Source organism: Canis lupus, chromosome 23 (genome assembly GCF_003254725.2).
Source record: "Canis lupus dingo isolate Sandy chromosome 23, ASM325472v2, whole genome shotgun sequence".
In the NCBI taxonomy this organism is placed as follows: Eukaryota; Metazoa; Chordata; class Mammalia; order Carnivora; family Canidae; genus Canis; species Canis lupus.
Window position 1 is genome coordinate 24,647,033 of NC_064265.1, and position 19,109 is coordinate 24,666,141.

Genomic DNA, 19,109 nt, shown 5'->3' on the forward strand with positions numbered 1-19,109 from the left:
TGAGGCTCTCCTCTCTACCACTTCAATTGTAACTAATATATTTCTGTGTAGAATTAATGTTTCTGTTCATTTTCTAAACAGAGTGGAGAAGGAAGGGGAAGGATCACCGCTGACTGGGCAGAGCTCAGGAGCAAGCTCACCCTGTGCCTTTCATTCCCTACAGGGCTTGCTTTCAGAAATCCTCCGAAAGGAAGAGGACCCCAAGACTGCATCCCAGTCTTTGCTGGTAAACCTTCGGGCTATGCAGAATTTCTTGCAGTTACCAGAAGCTGAAAGAGATCGCATTTACCAGGATGAAAGGGAAAGGAGTTTGAATGCTGCCTCGGCTATGGGTCCTGCCCCCCTGATAAGCACACCACCCAGCCGTCCTCCCCAGGTGAAGTCTCCTGTCCTCTTTGCCCTCTTCCTCCCCCTCCTCCTCCCCCTCTCCCTCCTCCTCCCCTTCCTTCTCCTCCTCCTCCTTCTTTTTAATGTCTGAGGAAAAATCTCAAGAAATTGGAAAGATAGATGAATAGATACCAATTTTTCTAAAAATAATAATTCATAGAGTTGCTTGAGGAGAATTTGGTCCCCAATCAGTGATTCCGATATAAAAACAATAAGCTACTAATTAGAGGAAAGAAAATTGCTTTGTATTGCTTCCTTTTGGGGGTTCTTTGGGGGTGAAAAGTAGTCTTTAAATGGGATGTTTGTCGCTACTACTATTATTAAGTAAAGAAATATGTTAAATTCAATAGGAAAAAAAAGTAATAAAGTCCATTTTATCCCTATGAGTTTTAGAACTGCCGTTTGAATAGTAAATAAATAAAAATAAATAAATAATTCCATTTGTATTTATGCTTTCCAATACGAAGTGCAGCTGGTACCAATTACACATCATCTCGTTTGTAATCTTTCATAATTAAGTTTAATACAATCCTTGAAGGCAGCTTTAAATGGGGCTGATAAGGAATTCCATCCATATTCCCAGAAATGGGCACATTTTCTATTTCCCAAATTTTCACAGTTTTTAGAAAAGATGAAAGTCACAATGCAGGTAACTGTATGTGTATCTATATTCTTATTTTTTAAAGCAAGTTTTAAAGATAGCCTTATAATTATTAGAATTCAAGAAGTTGATTTGCAGTACAAATTATTAGATAAAAGTTTGATAGAGGATTAGACTTAATATATTTCTTACACATTTAATTTATTGCACATACAGCTCTTAAGATCTAAAACTGGATAAAAATTGAATATGGAACAAAAATTTAAAGTATTCATGTAATACAATGTCTTCCTGAAGTTGTATCTTGATGTTATTTCATCAATAATAAAAAAACAAAACACAACACCTTCCCATGTATGGAAATATGAAAAAAGCTCATTCAGCACTAAAAATGAAACTGCCACAGATACTTCATCCAATAAGGAATAGACATAATATTCAGCCACTTGTTGAGTTTCTTAAGCTGTATATTGTAATGTTATGAAATGAATCTTGTAGAAATGTCCGAAGTCAGTTTTCTCCCTTTTACAAGTAACAGTTTGGTCTTGATGTCTAGGGCACAGACTGTAAGGAAGTCATTGCTGTAATTGTGGGTAAGAAAGTCAAGTGTCTCTAGAGAAGAATGATCTCTATTGCGTATATATGTATCTGTCTGTCTATGCACACAATTATTGAATTTGATCTCTAAAGCCTTCCATAATATACTTCTTAAGAAAAAGAAGGAAGAATATATATATATATATATATATATTCTTCAGAATGAAGAATGAATAATGTATACACACACACACACACACAACATTTCAAGAGTGATTAAGAGAAAAATATTGTACTTTGGACTTGGTTTAACATTTAGTTTGTGGTATTTAGAGTTAATACACCATCATTAGTTAACTTTGCTTCTGCAATCATCACAGAAGGCCTCTGGGCAAAGAGTTATTTTACTTATCACTTAATCTGCAAATACTAACAAAAGAATTGCTTACTTAAGATCAGTATGAACTTCAGCATTGAACTCTTTTTTCTTCTTCTTTTTTTTTTTTTAATCTATCCAAATATTTGACTTAGTTGTGCCTTAATACAGTTTTTGTTTTCTAATTTTTTTCTGATTGCAATGCTTTTGTTTTTCCAAATGTGATTCTGGTGTCCGTATTCATCAAGTTTGTTCTTTAGCCACATTTACATTAATTCTTAGATGGTATTTCTTTTCATACATTATTAAGAAACTCTTGAATAACTCTCCTATATATATGTCTAGAGACTACATCTGCTGATAAGTTGGGATAGAAAATATAATTTATTTTGGCCTGCATTATTGATTAACTGGTTGAGCCACCCTTAGCTTTATTTGTTTATTCTGAGACCAAGCCCTTAGCTGGGATATCCAGCCAATGATGAACATGTAAGGTATGTAGGTACCACAGATTCTTAGTGAAAGTCTTTCAAAGGAAAAAAGTTTCTGTTCATGCAATATTACTGGCCATCTAACTGAATTCCTAAATGATTATCTGATGTGTGTGTAATTTTATTTCACTGCTATAATATGCATCTTCAAGTATCTTAATTTGCCTCATCATTGAGAATCCCTTTGCATTACTTCATATTATTATAATAGAGCTCACAACCAGTTTGTTCACCTTTTACTCCCCAATAGTGACTTTGTGAATGACATTTTAAGAAATCTTTAATGTATTTAAAGTATTATCAATGTAAAATGAGTACTTAAGATTTGGACAGATGTTTTTCAAGCAGTCAAATTAGTAATGTTTTGCAGCAGTTGATTAAATTCTTTTAAAGGGGAACCAATATACTTAAGGTTTTAATATATGTTTATTACAAATTATTAAAACGGAAGGGGGAAAAAGGACAAAACACAAATATAGAAACAGACTGTAAAAAATTATTTTTTAATTTTATATTTTAACAAAGAGGAGTCTATCACTGCATTTCATTTCCCCTTAAATGAAGTGATTCGAAAACATATTTTGAGACAAATCTTCGGCTTGGATTGGACCCGAACCCTGATTTCTCTCTAAAGAACTACTTTTTATTATTTTTATTTATTTATTTATCTTTGAGTAGGCTCTACACCCAGCGTGGAGGTGGGGCTTGAACTTATGACCCTGAGATCAAGACCTGAGCTGAAATGAAGAGATGCTTAAATGACTGAGCTACCCACACACCCCTAAAGAACTGCTTTTTAAAGGCAAAAGTCCCTTGTGGCTCACAGGAGACCCAGATCACCTTTAGGCCCAAGAGAGCTGGATTCTCTTCCAGGTCTTATCCTGTAGAGTTGAGGTCATACAAAAGATGATTGAGATGTCCTCCCTGGGTCAGACTGAGGACCTACACTATTGAGGAACTGAGATTCTAAATTATCTTTAAGAAGGGACTTCCTTGCTTTTCGTCAGGCTCCAAGTTTTATTCCAAGGAATATTCCCCCTAGGAATAAATTTCTGACCAGCCTCAGAAATCACAACACATCTTAGCTGACTCTGGCGTAGGTGAGATGCCTCTGGTGCAGATCTGTCCCTTGAGCTTCAGTGGGGACAACAGTGACGTGAGCTTAGTCCTCTGTCTGCGGCAACAGGCTCCGGGCCTGACCTGTTTGCTGAAAGTCTATTTTCATAACTTACATGTTCTAATTCAAGAAATAAGAATATCTTGTACTTGATAATGGTTCACAGTTCTCTAACATCTTTATGCCCATGAATTCACTGAATCCTCATACCAACCTTTTGGTTGGAAAAAGAGAAAATGAAATTTAAGGTTTAGTGAGTTTTCACATCCCCTATTAAGTGTCTTGTTCTTTCTCCTACCTCAGGCCACGTCCTCAAAACACAAACACTTTAGAAAGGGGAAAATGAAACTTGGGGACTTTTTCTGTTTGTCACAGATGGTGGGAAGTTTTATTTTTAGATTAGGAAGAGGAACACATATGAGAACCTTCTGATAGAATACGTTAAATGTTTGATAGATGATCTACTTTTGAAGACTTTAGACAGCTGGGCATTTCTGAAAAGATGGAGAAAATAGCCTTTTCCAAATTTTGCTCGTTGAAAATGTTGGGGAAACCTGAGCCCTCCAAAGCTACCTGGTCCTAAAGGCTTCTTTTCTTACTATACTTAGCTAGTTTTATGGATGAGTTTATTTAGAGGAATTTGATTAATAATAATTAGGGATTATTTTCTGGGACTTACCTGTTCTACGGAACAGATCAGTTTTAAGTTGACAATTTCTATTTAGATGTGTGCTTATTCTGATTTTATTTGTGTGTTTTAATGTGTGACTTTTGGAGTTAAGTTAGCAATTTCTGTTTCCATAAGGACTGTTTGAAAGCCTGTAATTATCAAGTTATAACTTCTCTGTGAATTACATAATGACATTTTTTCGTTATATTTTTATATCTCTTTATGTAATTCTTCAGTTTCTTCTAAAGGAAGATGGGATATTTTATAACAGTGCTTTAGAAAGTGTAATAAGTTCATATAAGCAATGTGTAATTAATCTAGTAGCTGCACCCTTCTGCCTCTTTCCAACAAAGTCTTCTAGAATGTAATGAAACATAGGTTCAGTTATGGGCAGGAACTTAACACTTGATAAAAATTTTCTTAGGAATCTTGGCCAGCATGATTTTAAGATCTTATGTGCTCATAAAATGTTTCCTTTTAGCAGTTGTTTTTTAAAATACTAGAGGATTTTTTAAAGTTCATATATGGAAAATAATACTATTCCAAAAAAGAATGGGAAGAGAAGTATAAAAAGATAGAACCACGATATTCAAGATAGTATATAATAATTTGAAAATGGGGACCATTTTCTATTACCAGTAAAAATGCCTCAAAATAGCACATTTCTTATATAACATTACCAAGAAAACAATTATAGGTTTATTCTTGACAGATAAATCCGGGTTGGATTTGTAAAATGAATGACAAAACCATTTGCTAAAAATTAGACATTAATGAGCCAGATTTTGCAAAGGGCCACTAAAAAGCAGATCCAGCATGTCTTTAAAAAGTTAGAATTTTCCCAAATAAAGAAATCCTGTATAACATCATGACTTCAGTATAGTGCAGTAGTTTCTAAAATAAGCATTAGCATTAGACAGACTTCAGTTTAGATCTCATGTTGCCTTATGAATAAATTCTTTGTTTTAAGAGAGTTTTCTCGATTTTAAAATGGAGCAATAATAGTACTTACTCAGGGCTTTTGTGCAGGTGAGAGCTAATGTACCTGAACATGATGCCCAGCACATGAGAAACAACTAATAAATGCCAGCCTTTGTTATTATCATAATTATTATTAAAACTATGTCAAACTTTAATTGCGTTTATGTGTACATAAGCACCCATATGCTTGCAGGGAGTTCCACCTCCATCAAGGAATATTACATTCACCAATCAGGACCACAATAGAGTTCATTTTGTGTACTATATATGTAGTATGTAGCATGTATATAGTATTTAGAGTTCATTTTCTAGTATGATTTGATGCATTCAGCGATCCATGAAGAAACAAAATAGAATTTTCATGGAAAATTTGTGTTCTGCTGCACAATTTTAGAGAAATATAAAGCAGACCCTAGTGCTTGCACCCCTGTCCTCACATGGGAGGGTAAATAGTAGAAGCTCCAATTCCTAACTACCTCCCCGGCGCCGCCGTAATGATGGAGTAGTACACCCTACCTTGATAAAAGCTATTCGGAAAGCAACTGCATTTATTTTACCTCCTGTGCTATTTGCGGAGAAGAGCTGAAGAGTAGTTTGTTTTGCCTGGAATGAACTACTTTATGAATTTTAATGTGTGATATAATATTAAAAGCTAAACCAGGATTAAAGAAGATTTTTTTTGTACTAAGCTAAAATAGTACTTAGTAGAGTGAGGTATAAAAGATTTTTGTTTCCATTTTTACCTGGGGAAAAATTCAGCTTTCATATTTTTGAAAAGCTGTCCAAGTCCGTTCCCCTTAAGCAATAGCTTGTGTTTAGGAAAAAATGTGATTCCAGAATTCTAATAGCTTATCTATGATAAGATACATATCTGAGCCAACAAGATGATAAAGAAGAGCTTTTCTAAATATTTTTTAAATGAGTAATACAGAGTTTCTTACTTTATATTTAAAAAAATTGTTGCCCTTACTTTTTTTTAATTCTTGGATGTTTCATGTGTATGTCTTTTCCACTTTTGATTGTGTTGGCTACTAGGAAACAGTTATTCGATTTTTTTTTTTTTATGATTTGAATTTCTTGCTTTTTGATTCAAGTTGTAATTGCTTTATTAAAAAAATTAAACCAAAGAAATTTTTAGAAACCAAATCACAGGGTTGAAACAAATGATTATAGCCCACCTCAAAGATAAATTCTTAAACACAGTTTTTGCGAAAGAATGAAAATTATTTTAAAAACATACTGAAACAACAAGTTTCCAAAGCCTGTTCTCTTAACCATTGCTGAGCAGACTGCTACCAAGGAACTATTTCTTCCAATGCAGTGGACTTCATGCCTCCATTTCCATAACATTCAATTTTCAAAGCGATTGAAATGGCTTTTCTTTTCTCTTTCATTTAAGCAGTGAGAAAAATAGGTATTAAAAGAGACCCCATGGGGTGATCAAATCTATCCCTCTGCCTCAAAGCAAGACCACCCCAGAGCAAAGTTGCGAATCTCACCAAAGCAACTTTGTAGGCAATTTATGGTAATGCGTTAACTCTTCTGGCTCCTAAAGTGGTATTTAGCAGATTATTGCTTCAAAGCCCTGTGAACGTTGTTAGTGGCCTCCAGTCGTTAATATACCTCCGTGAGTGCCTTTGCTTTCTGGAGCCACAGAGCCAGAAGGGGGACTCTGGAAACTTGCCATACCCATCTCCAGTTCATAGGTTAGCAGTGGCAAATGAGGCCTGACCATTGGTCACCTATCCTGCCTGCCTTTCTGTCTCCTTACTCTTGGGCCTGTGGTCCACCCATTTCACAGCATTATCCTTCCAGGGCTTCCAGGGCTAAGGGTAGCGTCAAGGTGGAGGAATCTAGCTGCTTCCTCAAGATAAGAGGTGAGTTATTTTGCTAACTGGCTAGAAGTTAGAAGGCGTGTTTTAAAGATTTCTACTAACTCTTTTAAGTGCAGAGGATCAAATGGCTTAGGATAACCTCTGCCCGCCTTTTGATACCAAATGAAGTAGATCCATAAGACTGGTAGCATGACTAAAGGGGTGTATCATTTCATAACAAAAGAAATCATTCATTTATTCCAAAATGGACTTCATTTTCTATCGCGCATCATGTATGTCAGAAATTGTCCAAGATGAGAACAGAAGCCCAGGTTCTGGAAAGGATCCTAAGAAACGTGGTCCACAGTGAATCATTTGGCTGGGAGGAACAGGGTCTTGCATCTGCGGTAACTTCACATATTCACCAATTTTCTAGTAAAAAAGCAACTACATAGTTCATACATAAATTTTCCAGGCAGGTTCACATGACTGCATAATAGAAATTAAATTTGGAGTTTTAAAAATTAATAATAGTATCAATAAATTTTGAGGTTAAGATTTTATTTTTACCCCAAAATTGTGTGTCATTTTATTGCTGATACCTGCTTATCATTATTACCAAAGGCATCGATACTAATTTTTCACTCAAGATTATTCATTTTGAATATATTTATAAAGTCACTGATTCTATAATTTGTGTAACTTACAGTAATGTTCTGTTAAATATTGTGAAACATTTCCTTATTGTCTGGTTCTACAAGTCAAAAGGAAATAGTTATATACAGGGGTGCCAGGAAAAGATGAAATAATTATACAGAACAGCTTGGACATGCACGTGTAAAATGCAACCAGCCTTTATGATAATTAAGCAAGGCACTCTACCTGTTTCATGGATGGATAGAAGATTTAAATATGCAGCTCTGCAAATGGCTTTGTTATGGAAGATTTTTTAAATGAAACATAAGAGGAACAGGCATAAAAAAAGAGTCTAAAATTAAAAAGGCCATAGTATGTAATAGCTATTAGTGATGCAATTGTCTATTAGGCACTGGGCACCCAGTGAAGATACAGCACTGGGCATTATGATTTTAATTGTGAAATTCCTTTGTTAGAATTGCAATGGACAGTAATTGGGAAACAATTAGTTTAGGGTTTTCAAGTCTTTGAAACTATTCTGTTTTCCAGAAAACTTACTTTATGGCATTCTAATTCCTGTTTGTCAGCTGGCAGTTGCTGTCTTATTACAGATGCAATCACCTGTGACAATGTGACTTTCTTAACTTAAGCAATCTGATCTCCGGGTAATAACTAATGTTGAATGACTGCACTGTTGATCACCTTGATCATAAAAGGAGCAACAATGTCCAGTTTGGATGCTGAGCCTGAAAAGCTTCAAAACAATTTGGCCAATGAAAAATGACAGTCATGTTCAAATTGTTTTGTAGGTGAAAACAGCTACGATTGCCACTGAGAGGAATGGGAAACCAGAGAACAATACCATGAACATTAATGCTTCCATTTATGATGAGATTCAGCAGGAAATGAAGCGCGCTAAAGTGTCCCAAGCACTGTTTGCAAAGGTTGCAGCGACCAAAAGCCAGGTAAGAACCTCTGTTAGGCGCTGAGAATGTTGATCCGCAACGCTTGTGAAAATTTCATTCGGAGGGGTGTCTGTTCAGTATGAACGCACATCACTGAGAGGGCACAGTCTCCGGGATTATTGACAGAGCTCTGTGATGAACAAAGCGTTGTTCAGATTCAGGCGGGAGGTACATGGTTTTGTCTCCTCCAACACCTACTCTCCAGACCAGGGATTTCTCAGGATATCTCTGGGTCAGTTACTAGTTGTTTTCTGAAGAGTATCATAAGTATAGGCAGTTTCTCAATGTGGTCGATTGTACTGGTACAAATAACTTCAATTACTATTGTTACATTATTGCTCAAATGACCTTGATTTCTGTCCCAAAATACTACAAACATAATAGTTTTTCTTCTGTTCCAACTCAGGCATCCACAACTATTAGGTGCACTTACGAAAACAAACTGGCGCTCCCACCACACATACCTTTGCACACTAATGACCTTAGTTTTTCCATAGATAGAAGATATATAAGCCATACAAATTGATTACAATTAGAAAACCTGTCCAAATCTGATGAATTGTACATGAATAGGATTGAATCAGAGAAGTTGCAAGTCCCTACCAAACAAGAACATAACAAAGGAGAGATGATGAAGTTCTTTATAATTTTCATATACTGAAAATTTATGCTCATCCGAAGCAGGGTCATCTATAGGAACAAACATAATTACTTATAAACCTTTGTTGAAAGACAAGAATACTTTTTAAAGGGCCAGAAGAATGCTAAACTGCCTTCCCCTTTACAACAATATTTGGTAACATTACCAAGGTGGGAATTTAGAGGCAGTCAAGGGCTCAGGTGAGTTTTTAACAACTTGCAGTTTTAAACAAATATATTTTCCCTATCATTAGTGAACTCTCCTTTATAAAAGGGCCTGGCTGATGTCAACTTCTGATAAAAATATACAGTTCTGAGAGTATTTACAATATGCTGCATTTACTATGCCATACTTTTTTTTAGCTCTTCCTAAATTTTTTCTCTATCAGCATTTATAATGGCACTTAATAGCGGTTTTGCTTTAGATAAGGTTCTTATTTAAGTGATAGGCTGGGTGAAATACTTAAGGGATATCTTGGAAATGTTATATAAAAATGATTAAACTCAAGCTGTGGACTGTAAAAATTATAGCTTTATAGGCCACATGCCTGCCTACCCTTCAATCACTGTCAAAGTGATAATTTCTACAATAATATGTTTCTTTTATTGTGAGATTCTAAACATCAAGTGCTGTTTAAACATTAAACTGAATTGTTTATGTTAGTGCTGTACTCAGTGTGTCATACATCAGGCCACCGTAATCTCTCATGGAATGTAAAATTCTGTCATGAATCATGGCTTGTATATCGGAAATTACTGTAATTTTGATTGGAAATTACAGGGCTCTTGAAATGTTTCTAATTATGATAGAATGTTAGAGCCGCTTCAAACCTGTGTGCTTCTTCAGATGTCTTCATTTACATGCCAAGACTATGCATTAAGGAGAAATGTCCTGTTCTCACTTTACCCCTCACCCACCCACCCTGCACATTCTTGTTTTGGGCTATTTAGTCTAATTATGATGAAGATCTTGTATTCAAACGTATATTATCTTGCCTTTCTTTCTGATCCTGCATCTTTTCTGACCTGTCCAATTAAATTTATCAAGAATAACAGACTGTATTGTTACAGAGCCACTTTCTCCAAATCCCGAAAATGGATAACCAGGAACTAGGCGGGTATTATTGTAATAAGGGTCAGCCTTAAAATGAACAAAAATAAATATTAAAATTCCTCCATAACTGTCATTTAATTACTCGTCATCTGTCACTTAATTCAGTGACCTTTCCTGCCTCCCCATTTATAGCATAGCTACTTTCAGTTTGCTGCCCCTTTGCTATCTTCATTCTTTGTTTCTTTTAAATGATATCCCCAAATCTGCCCACCTGGGCTGTTTGGGAACCGTTTATACAATGGCAACAACGGGTTGGTAATTTCATGTGATGTTCTGGTAAGTTTTTTAAACATGCTTGTTCTTTGGACCCCTGTCCTACAAAGCTCCCCATTTGTCTCTTCCAGCAGCGTCGATTGGCATCTTCTGTGTCTCTGCCAGGATGGTGTGTTTCCCAGAACCTCTAAAGCTATTAGCTAATCCCCTCATTACTGATTAAGAGAGAATCCTAAGAGCCAGTTGTTGGCTGTGGGGTCAAGCATACCATTAACTTTCATTCTTTCAGATAGTTATTCCTAACCACTAATATCCTGTAACTTCCTAACAGAGGATTTTTATACTTTTCTCTTTGTTATTCAGTTTAGGTGTCAGTGCTTCCCTCATTATGAAAATATGTGGAAAGATTGGCGATTACTTAAAAATAAACAGTCCAAAAAGTGTACTTATCACTAAGTGAAGGAGTCTGACTTATTAAGGGAAAGTAGTCATTTAAGTTCTCTTCTGCCAATGATTTCTGTGAAAGAAACAGGAAAAACTAGCAAACGAACCAAAAAAACAAACAAAACTTCAAATCAGACTAACCTCTTCCATGGTCAAAATTTTTAACTTCTAAAAGAATTATTTACTTCTGAGATGTATGTGCCCACAGATTGTCGGAGTGAGGCAGAGGTCCCTGAAAATGAAGTGTATATGAAGAGGAGAGAGCTGGAGTCACTTTTATTTCACCCCATCTTGTTCCAACTGCTTCTGATCCTCTGGGTTGGCTTATCGACTAGCGCCATCTTTGTGCTAGACCCCATTGTGCCTAATGTATGACCTACATTTAATTCTCAGAATAACCTTTGGATCTAGCCTTATTTTCTTCAGTTTATACATGAGAGTCACTAGACTAATAAACAGTAGAGCCAATCCAAGTTTCTCAATTCTCTGCCTCTGTCCTATTTTAGTATTTCCACAGGGTTCTAGGAGCTTCAGCACTTAAGTAATAGCCTGCTCTGGAACAGAGGACTTAGGGGTATTGGACTAATTGCTAGAGGAAACGGTGCGAGCTTTCCTTTCTTCATTGACATTTTCATGGAATATGGGTTCTTATAAGCCATAGGGTCCTTGGAATCCAGGCTTTTTTCATGTACGCTTGGGGTGAAGGGAGATACATGGTAGAGGACTCCAAGTAGCCTGTGGTCCTATCTGTATCACTGATGTTATAATACTGAGAAATTATTTAACCTTTTTAAGCCAAAGATTCTTTGAATGTGGGAGAAGATCACATGCTACAATAGATGCAAAAGAGTTTTTAAATTATACAGCACTCTACACAAATGGATGATGTCTTATAATGTGCTAAGCAAGAGGCTCAGGTCTTTACACAGAGTAGCTTATTTGTTATCTATTTATCTCAGATACTTTTCATTTTGGACTAAAAGGTAAAGCTTTAGGTGGATACCCTGAATGGCAGGCTGCATAAGCATTTTTTAAGGTCTCTACAGTCCCAGAATGTTATGAAACCAGACACATCACAGTCGTGCTATGTACTGACTAATGCACAAAGTATTTTCAGTAAAAGAAACTAACTCTGTGGATGCCACCATTTCACATGTATTATATCTTCTCTTCGATGAGTAATAGAAATAAGATTGTTTTTAACTCTCCTAGAAATGTCTGAATAAAATATGCGAATAAAAACTGAAGGTAGGCTACTTTTTGTGCTTGGGTAGGAAAGCAGGCTAATGCAAACTTTAAAAAGATGATATGCTTTAAACATAATGTGAATAGCTACAAATGAATACACTTTATATTCTGAGTATTCAAATAAGCAGCAGTTTTTCCAAGTGAATCATATTGGAATTTTATCAAACATTTAGTCTGATAACATTCAAATAATTATGAGAGCAGAATCCGCTAATTTTACTGTTTAAAAAAAATAGTTGATTTGGGTAATAACCATTACGGTATCAAGGTTCAGTTACTGTTCATTGGTTATAGTGTTTTCATATGGGAGATGGAAATGGAATTTTTTCCTTAATGGTGGCAGATGTTGGAATCTAATTTTATTCCACAGCAAACCCCCTGAGAGCTCTGAGACTTAAGGTGTATGTCCAGCAAGGGGACATTAGCAGCGCCATAGGCCTCGCCTTGTACATCGAATTGTTACATCGATTTTCATGTCTGTAGAGGTGGAGCTTGCAGATACAGTAAAGCAGGAGTAAAGGGCTTTTACAGAACGGCGCTGCATTGCCACTTGTGTTTAGAAAATGATTTCTCTCTAGTGCTTTACTGAACAGGATATTTCTTTTAGGTAAAGCAACTAGATGATGAAAATTCTATTTGACTGAACATGACTGAATATAATCTTTGGCAGTCTCTATCCACTAGTCCTGTAGAGTTACAGGACTCTTTGGCTGCTAGTGCTCCAGCTAGTTGCTAGGTATGGTTTTTTAGTGCTTAAAAAAAAAAAAAGTGGATTTTTGCCTCTGCAGAGATAGCACAACCAGTGGAAGAGACCAAGTAATTTAAAGACTTTGGCCTTTTTTCCATTCACTTTTCAGCACTTTTGCCCTTGAGATTCAAAGCCTTTTGTGAGGGGGAGAGGAGTGAAGGAGGTGGAAGAAAGAAGGAAGCTCCAGTGCATCTTTTTGACCTTTGGGTTTGGAAATTCTTCCAGGGTGATTGGACTGTCTTAAATACATGTAAGATGATAGGTCATGAATCAGTGGGGAGATGGGGCAAAAAAAAAAAAAAGTAATTTTCATTGCTGGAAACAGGAGTGTATCGTGACAAAACCCAGGGGAAAAAAAATCACAGACCACGATTGCGCTCTGTATTACAGCTCGTTAGTGAAGGCATCCTTTATTTTGTTAGAATTAAATTACACTTCAGGGAAACTACACTTTGAAGCTCTATGCTGATTCATTCTTTTGGAATGTTCATGCAACAGACTTTGCTGCAACACGATTTCACCTGTGTAGCCTCCTATTGAAGACACAAAGGAGGCCCCTGCAGATGTGAGAGTCACAGTTTCTGTTATTCCTGGTGCCACATCCTTTTCTGGGAGGCTGTGGGATGATCTTTACATCCTGTCCTCACAACCCCTTCTCTTGGGCAAATCCGGTTTTCTTCAGCCAGGGTCTGAAGAGAGAACTGCCTCATTACACACTCTCCATTTAGTGCTTGTATCTCATTTTTATTTTTATTTATTTATTTTTTTCTGGGTAGAGGTGACTTTGGGGAGATGCAGCTTAAGTTGACCTGAATTGGCTTCCCTGGTGGAAGAAGGGCCAGAGAAGTACTTTGAGGGATGTGCAAGGAGAGAGGCAAGACAACCTCAGGTGTAGCCACTTTGGCAGCCTGCCCCGGTGCAATTTAACACCTATGTGGGACGTCCTGAGCTGCATTCTTGAATAAGAAGGATGTGGACTTCCATCCATCATCTGCTGCTTAAGGTGTCCTATGTTGATAACCATCTAAAAATCTCTTATGTGTAAATTAGTGGGAATCCATATTGGATTTAATTTTCTAAAATGCAGACCTATCTTTATATTTCTAGGTGCTTGCTAAAAGGACTATTGAAATCAGTGGTTTTAAATATACAAATATTGACATACTCTAACAGTTTAAAAGGTACATGACTGTATGTTACACAATGTTTTAAGAGCTATTTAAACATGTGGATCTGAATATCAGCCTGTCTACATTTTAAAGACAAGCCTGTGTTTTACAAATCTAGGGTTTGATTAAGGGGGCCCAGGATTATTCAGTAGAACACTTACTTGCTTATTATATTTTGGGCTAGAAAAGCATGTAGAGGGATGTTTTTCCTTCTATACACTTAATGTTATCTATTTTAAACAAGTTGGACAGAAGATTTTCAGTTATCTTATTGCCCCTTTCAAATCATTTAAAATTTTCACTTTTTCCCTTACATTTGAAATTAATTCACTAAAATCATATAAATACTTTTTCCTCATTGACTCATTTAATAAGTTAACTGTTAGAAATATAGTCATAACTCATGAAGCCCATTTTCTCCATCTTGAAAAATGTTGCAAGAAAATTTTAGACAATATTTGAAAGGCATCTGTTTTGAGAATATTGGGCCTGCTCTTTAAGGAGGATTATCCTATGAGGAAGTCCAAGGAAGGTTACCACAAGAGTGGGCCACTTTTAAAGTATTGCAGCACATGCATTCTAAATATGAGTATCTTAAAAAGTAACCTTTAAGATGATGTATTTGTAGACTCTTTTTTAATCAGAGACCACCTTTTGTCCTAAAATATTAGTATAAATTGAAAAGTACAGAGGAAGAATATTCTGTGGAAGTTCCTCTTTCTGGAAGCTTTTTACAATATAATCAGTTTTGACAGGTGAAGAGTAAGTTCTTCAGGACAGGCTCAGGCATCCACAAAATAGGAGCAGGGAAGAAAGCAAACCAGTGCGGTTTAACTCTAAACAGCAGTTAATCCTCAAACTGAATGTAGCTCACTTAAACTTAGCACATAACCATAACACTGATATAATCCTTCAGCAAACTACCAAGTTGAAAGAAAAAGTGTTTTCTCAGAAGTCTCAACAGTTGTCTTTTATGTTTTGGGTAGTAAAGGTAGGTTTTACTTTAGCTTTATCTTCTTTTTTTTCCTCATATGAGAAATGAAAATAAAGGCCCTGTAAAATGAATGAACTATGAAAATGCATTTATGCAAAATGACAATAGAAAAATAGCTCTGGAAGAAACTGCACCATTAAAATTTCACATCAATGAAAGGTGCTAAGAGAAGGGTGGAAGAACTTATGTTGCTAATACGAATCTCATGTGGATTTTTTTTTTCTGCTCTGCCGAATACCTTCAGTATCTTAAAAAGTAACCTTTAAGATGATTCATTTTTATAAGTATAGTTGTTAAGCTTTTACACATGCAATTCTTTTGCATGACAAAACACAACAATGTCATAGATGCTCGTGTAAAAATAAATGTATATATTTTAGAGATTAGTAGAAACATAGCCATTCAGTAATTTATCATGAAATACCTTGTAAAATATAAGTTCCCTCCTCATGTGGAGTTGCCATACAATTGTTAAATTGATGAAGTTGTCTTTTCTTCTAAGTCTTCATCTACTTCTGTTGTATGTTCATAGAGAATCTATTCTCCTTTGATTGCTCGATTCAGCAACTCCAGTTGCCTTTGTGTATTTTTTTAACAATTCCCTTTTCAACCAGTATGCTTCAGGAATTGGGCTTCAACGCACTGTTTCATAAACTGCCAGCCTCCTCGGCCGCCTCACTGCCTCTGATTCCGTAAATCAGATCATAGGCAGCATGCTGTCATATAATAAGGTGTCTGATCCTTATTACCAGTTTGTTGATGCACAGACTCCTTCAAATTGACCATTGCAACACATGGTTTCCCCTGAAACTAGCTGTGATAATTAGCGTGGTTCTAATGAGACAGAATGTCACTGATCTTGTGCTGAACTGTCGAGTATCGGCGCTACGGATGGGAACTGTCAGAGCCTGCCATCTGTGACAGCGCTTGGCATATTCCAGTGGCAAGGTAGAGCATGCTCAATAGAGTATTTTCAAACAAATGGCCCTTTTCTTGATGAGGGCTCGGTGTTCTGCTCAACGGGAAGAATGTTTGCCCCAACTTTGGCCCACGCGACACCCGTTTTGAGATCCAAATGCGAATAAGCATTTAAATCTCTGTTCTGTGTTACGTAAGAGAAGAATCTTTTGTTTAGTAGGTGAATTTTAAGTGGCATCCCTTGCCCTGATTTTTGACTCTCCCAATTGCCCCATATCGGCAGGTAACAGTAAAGAAGTCCTTGACAATACTTTTCCCGATTTTAAAATCGCCTTGTTTAAAAGAGATTTGTTGGAAGTTGGGATGGCTCCTGGTGATGAAGCAGTCTGATTTGATGGGGAGAAAGGAGACGAAAGAAATAGCTCCGAATGTGTATAGGAATACCCAAGTTGAATAGAAGAATTAAAATGGACAGGACATTTAGATCTGTAGGCTCCAGAGAGAAGTAGAGATTTTTTTGCTAGAGTAAAAGTCCAGCGCTGCTTATCATTCCAAAATATGCTTTGTTGCTTTTTATTTCCTCCTCTCTGGCAGACCACACAGGGCTTGTTCTGAAGAACATTTTCACTAATCTGATCAGGCAGCCAAATACGCCGGGAAAACTGCTTTAATGATCCCACTAATTACCTCAAGTCAATATGAACTGTATTATTAGACTGAGGGAAAATATTCCATTAGGTCTCCCCCTTGGGAGTTTCTCCGCTTTGTGATGTCACTGAAGCCTTCACCCTCTCGCTTGTAATTAATTTTATTTACACACGCAGGCACGCACAAGGTCACACCTGCACAACCGGCGCTGGCCAGGGAGCTTGTGGCACTCCGGCTTAATCAGATCTGTCATAATTACCATTCTGCATGTTTCTGACACACGCTGTGAAATATTTCAATTTAACTGCCGCTACCAGCACAACCAGATGTAGTGCGAGTGTGGCTGCATTGGAAATATTATTCCTCAGGATAAACTCTCTCCTCCTCCTTTTTCCTCCCACCCCCCCCCCCTTTACAGCTAATGTGGCACAGAAGCTGATGTATCCTGTAAATCTTGAATGCAGCGCTAGATTGATAACAGGCGATTAGACAGTTTAACCACAAACAGCTTGTTCATTTTTCACAAATGAAAACCACATGTGGTGTAACTAAAATTTCAGGCCCTTTTTTTTTTTTTAAGAGTTGGGGGTATGTATGTGTGTGTGTTGAAGATGTGCTTAAATAAAAATAAAATGCAATGAAAAGTTAAGGGTCTATAAAAATGGAGAAGTTAACTAGGTTTTTCCAGGTTATTTTATCAAAATCCTCATCAAATCCCATCTTTCCACTTTCACCAAAACTCAAATGAGAAAAAGATTCTCCATTGGACTTTCCATTATTTTCTCTAAGATTTAGTTTGGGTGGGAGAGATAATATCCCTTTGATCTATCCACTTGTATTTTTTTTCAGTACTAAACTATTTATTTGAATATAAGTTCTGAAAGAATATTTACTGTTGGGCATGTATAGTTTTTTAAAGGTCAGCCTCCCTATTTTTTAAAATGAAAAGTTGTTAGTGTATGGTCATATTCCAGACAATTCAAAAACAAAATGGACCAAATCAGAAAATTTAGTTCTTGGGGATGTTTGTTGATATGCAGAATCAATCTGAAAGGAAGAGTTGAAAAACCAGTGAATTCTGTTTCCATAGAAATTTTGGAGCTAACCTGGCAGAAAGTACAGACTCAGTAGGTAACCATATAAGGCCAGAGTCATCACCAGTCTCAGAAGAATCCAGCCATAAAAAAAAATAATAATAATAAAGTATTGGAGCCAGAAGAAGGCAAACAAGCTGGTAGAAAACTAAATTTAAGAGAGGAGAAAGAAATAGGATCAGTGGTGATTTAGAATCCTACCTCTAGAGAAGATTCACCACAATCCACTTTAGAGAACATTTAAAACCATAGCTATAGCCTAGTTAAATGTCTTTTAATGCCAAATAAAATATATTCCTTTCCTTTTATCTTTATTTTTGTTTTACTACTTCAGTAATGAACCTCTCTTGGAAGCTTCCTAGGATTCTGTGGTGATTCCTGTTATCTGATGCAAGGTGCCATTTCCCATAGGCTAGTGGGTCTTTTACTCTTGTTCCCTTACTTTAGTCATTTTCCCTCTTCTTTAGTTATCTTCTCACATTAACAACCCCCTCCCCAAGAAAAAAAACAAAAGCAAAAATACCCTTCACTTCCCAGTTTTTCACCAGGACTTTTTTCCCCCTTACCCTGGCTATTTTCTGTGTGTTTTAGGTTTGCTCCATGAAATCTTCCAAATTTGAAATTTCACACTTGTCTGCCTCTTCATACCTTCTTCTGGCCTGAATATCATTTTAAAGAAAAAAAAAAATATTTGTCTTTTAGTTAGAACCTTTCTCCCATCTCAGATGCTAAGCAGTTCACACGGTTAATAGCAAGTTATTAGGTCTGTTTTTTCTCAAATTCTTCATCCGCTTTTATAGTCATTTTGCAAGGTGCAGATATTGTGGAAGATTTGATTCAATCCCCACCTCAGTGATCTGCCACAACACTGTTTCCTGTTGAATACAGGTATCTCAAAAAAAAAAAAAAAAAAAAAAAGATACAGGTATCTCCTCAGAATCCTTCTTAACACAAAGGTGAAGGCACCAGTGGTCACTAATCATTAGCTCAACCCACCGTTGCTCAGTCACTTGTATTTTAGGATTCCCAAGAAGAGATTTGAGATGCACAGCATAGTTGTATGGGGATGAGTCCAAGAAATAAGTGAAGATAAAAAACAAAAACAGAAATCATACCTTATAACTTAATTGCAACTTCCTTTGCTTTAATGACCCTGAAGTCTTTGCACAGCTACTTCAAGGTATGTTAAGGATAAGCCAGCATGCAAATTGAATCACATTTTTGCAGTCATTGGTAGAGCTCACCACAGAAAGGAAACTTGACTTGTTCCTTAGCAAGGGAAAGATTTCGTAAACATTCTAAAAA

The 19,109-nt window shown here is 36.4% G+C and overlaps 1 protein-coding gene across 8 annotated transcripts in view; it reads left to right on the top strand.

Annotated features, from left to right (window-relative positions):
* The window catches only part of SATB1 (SATB homeobox 1), a 101,187-nt gene that overhangs the window by 58,355 nt on the left and 23,723 nt on the right, over positions 1 to 19,109 (top strand). For all 8 annotated transcript variants that reach the window (XM_035705137.2, XM_035705139.2, XM_035705138.2 and 5 more), the window contains 2 exons: positions 164 to 376; positions 8,420 to 8,575. In XM_035705137.2, coding sequence (XP_035561030.1) covers positions 164 to 376; positions 8,420 to 8,575 — 369 coding nt within the window. The remainder of the gene's footprint in view (positions 1 to 163; positions 377 to 8,419; positions 8,576 to 19,109) is intronic.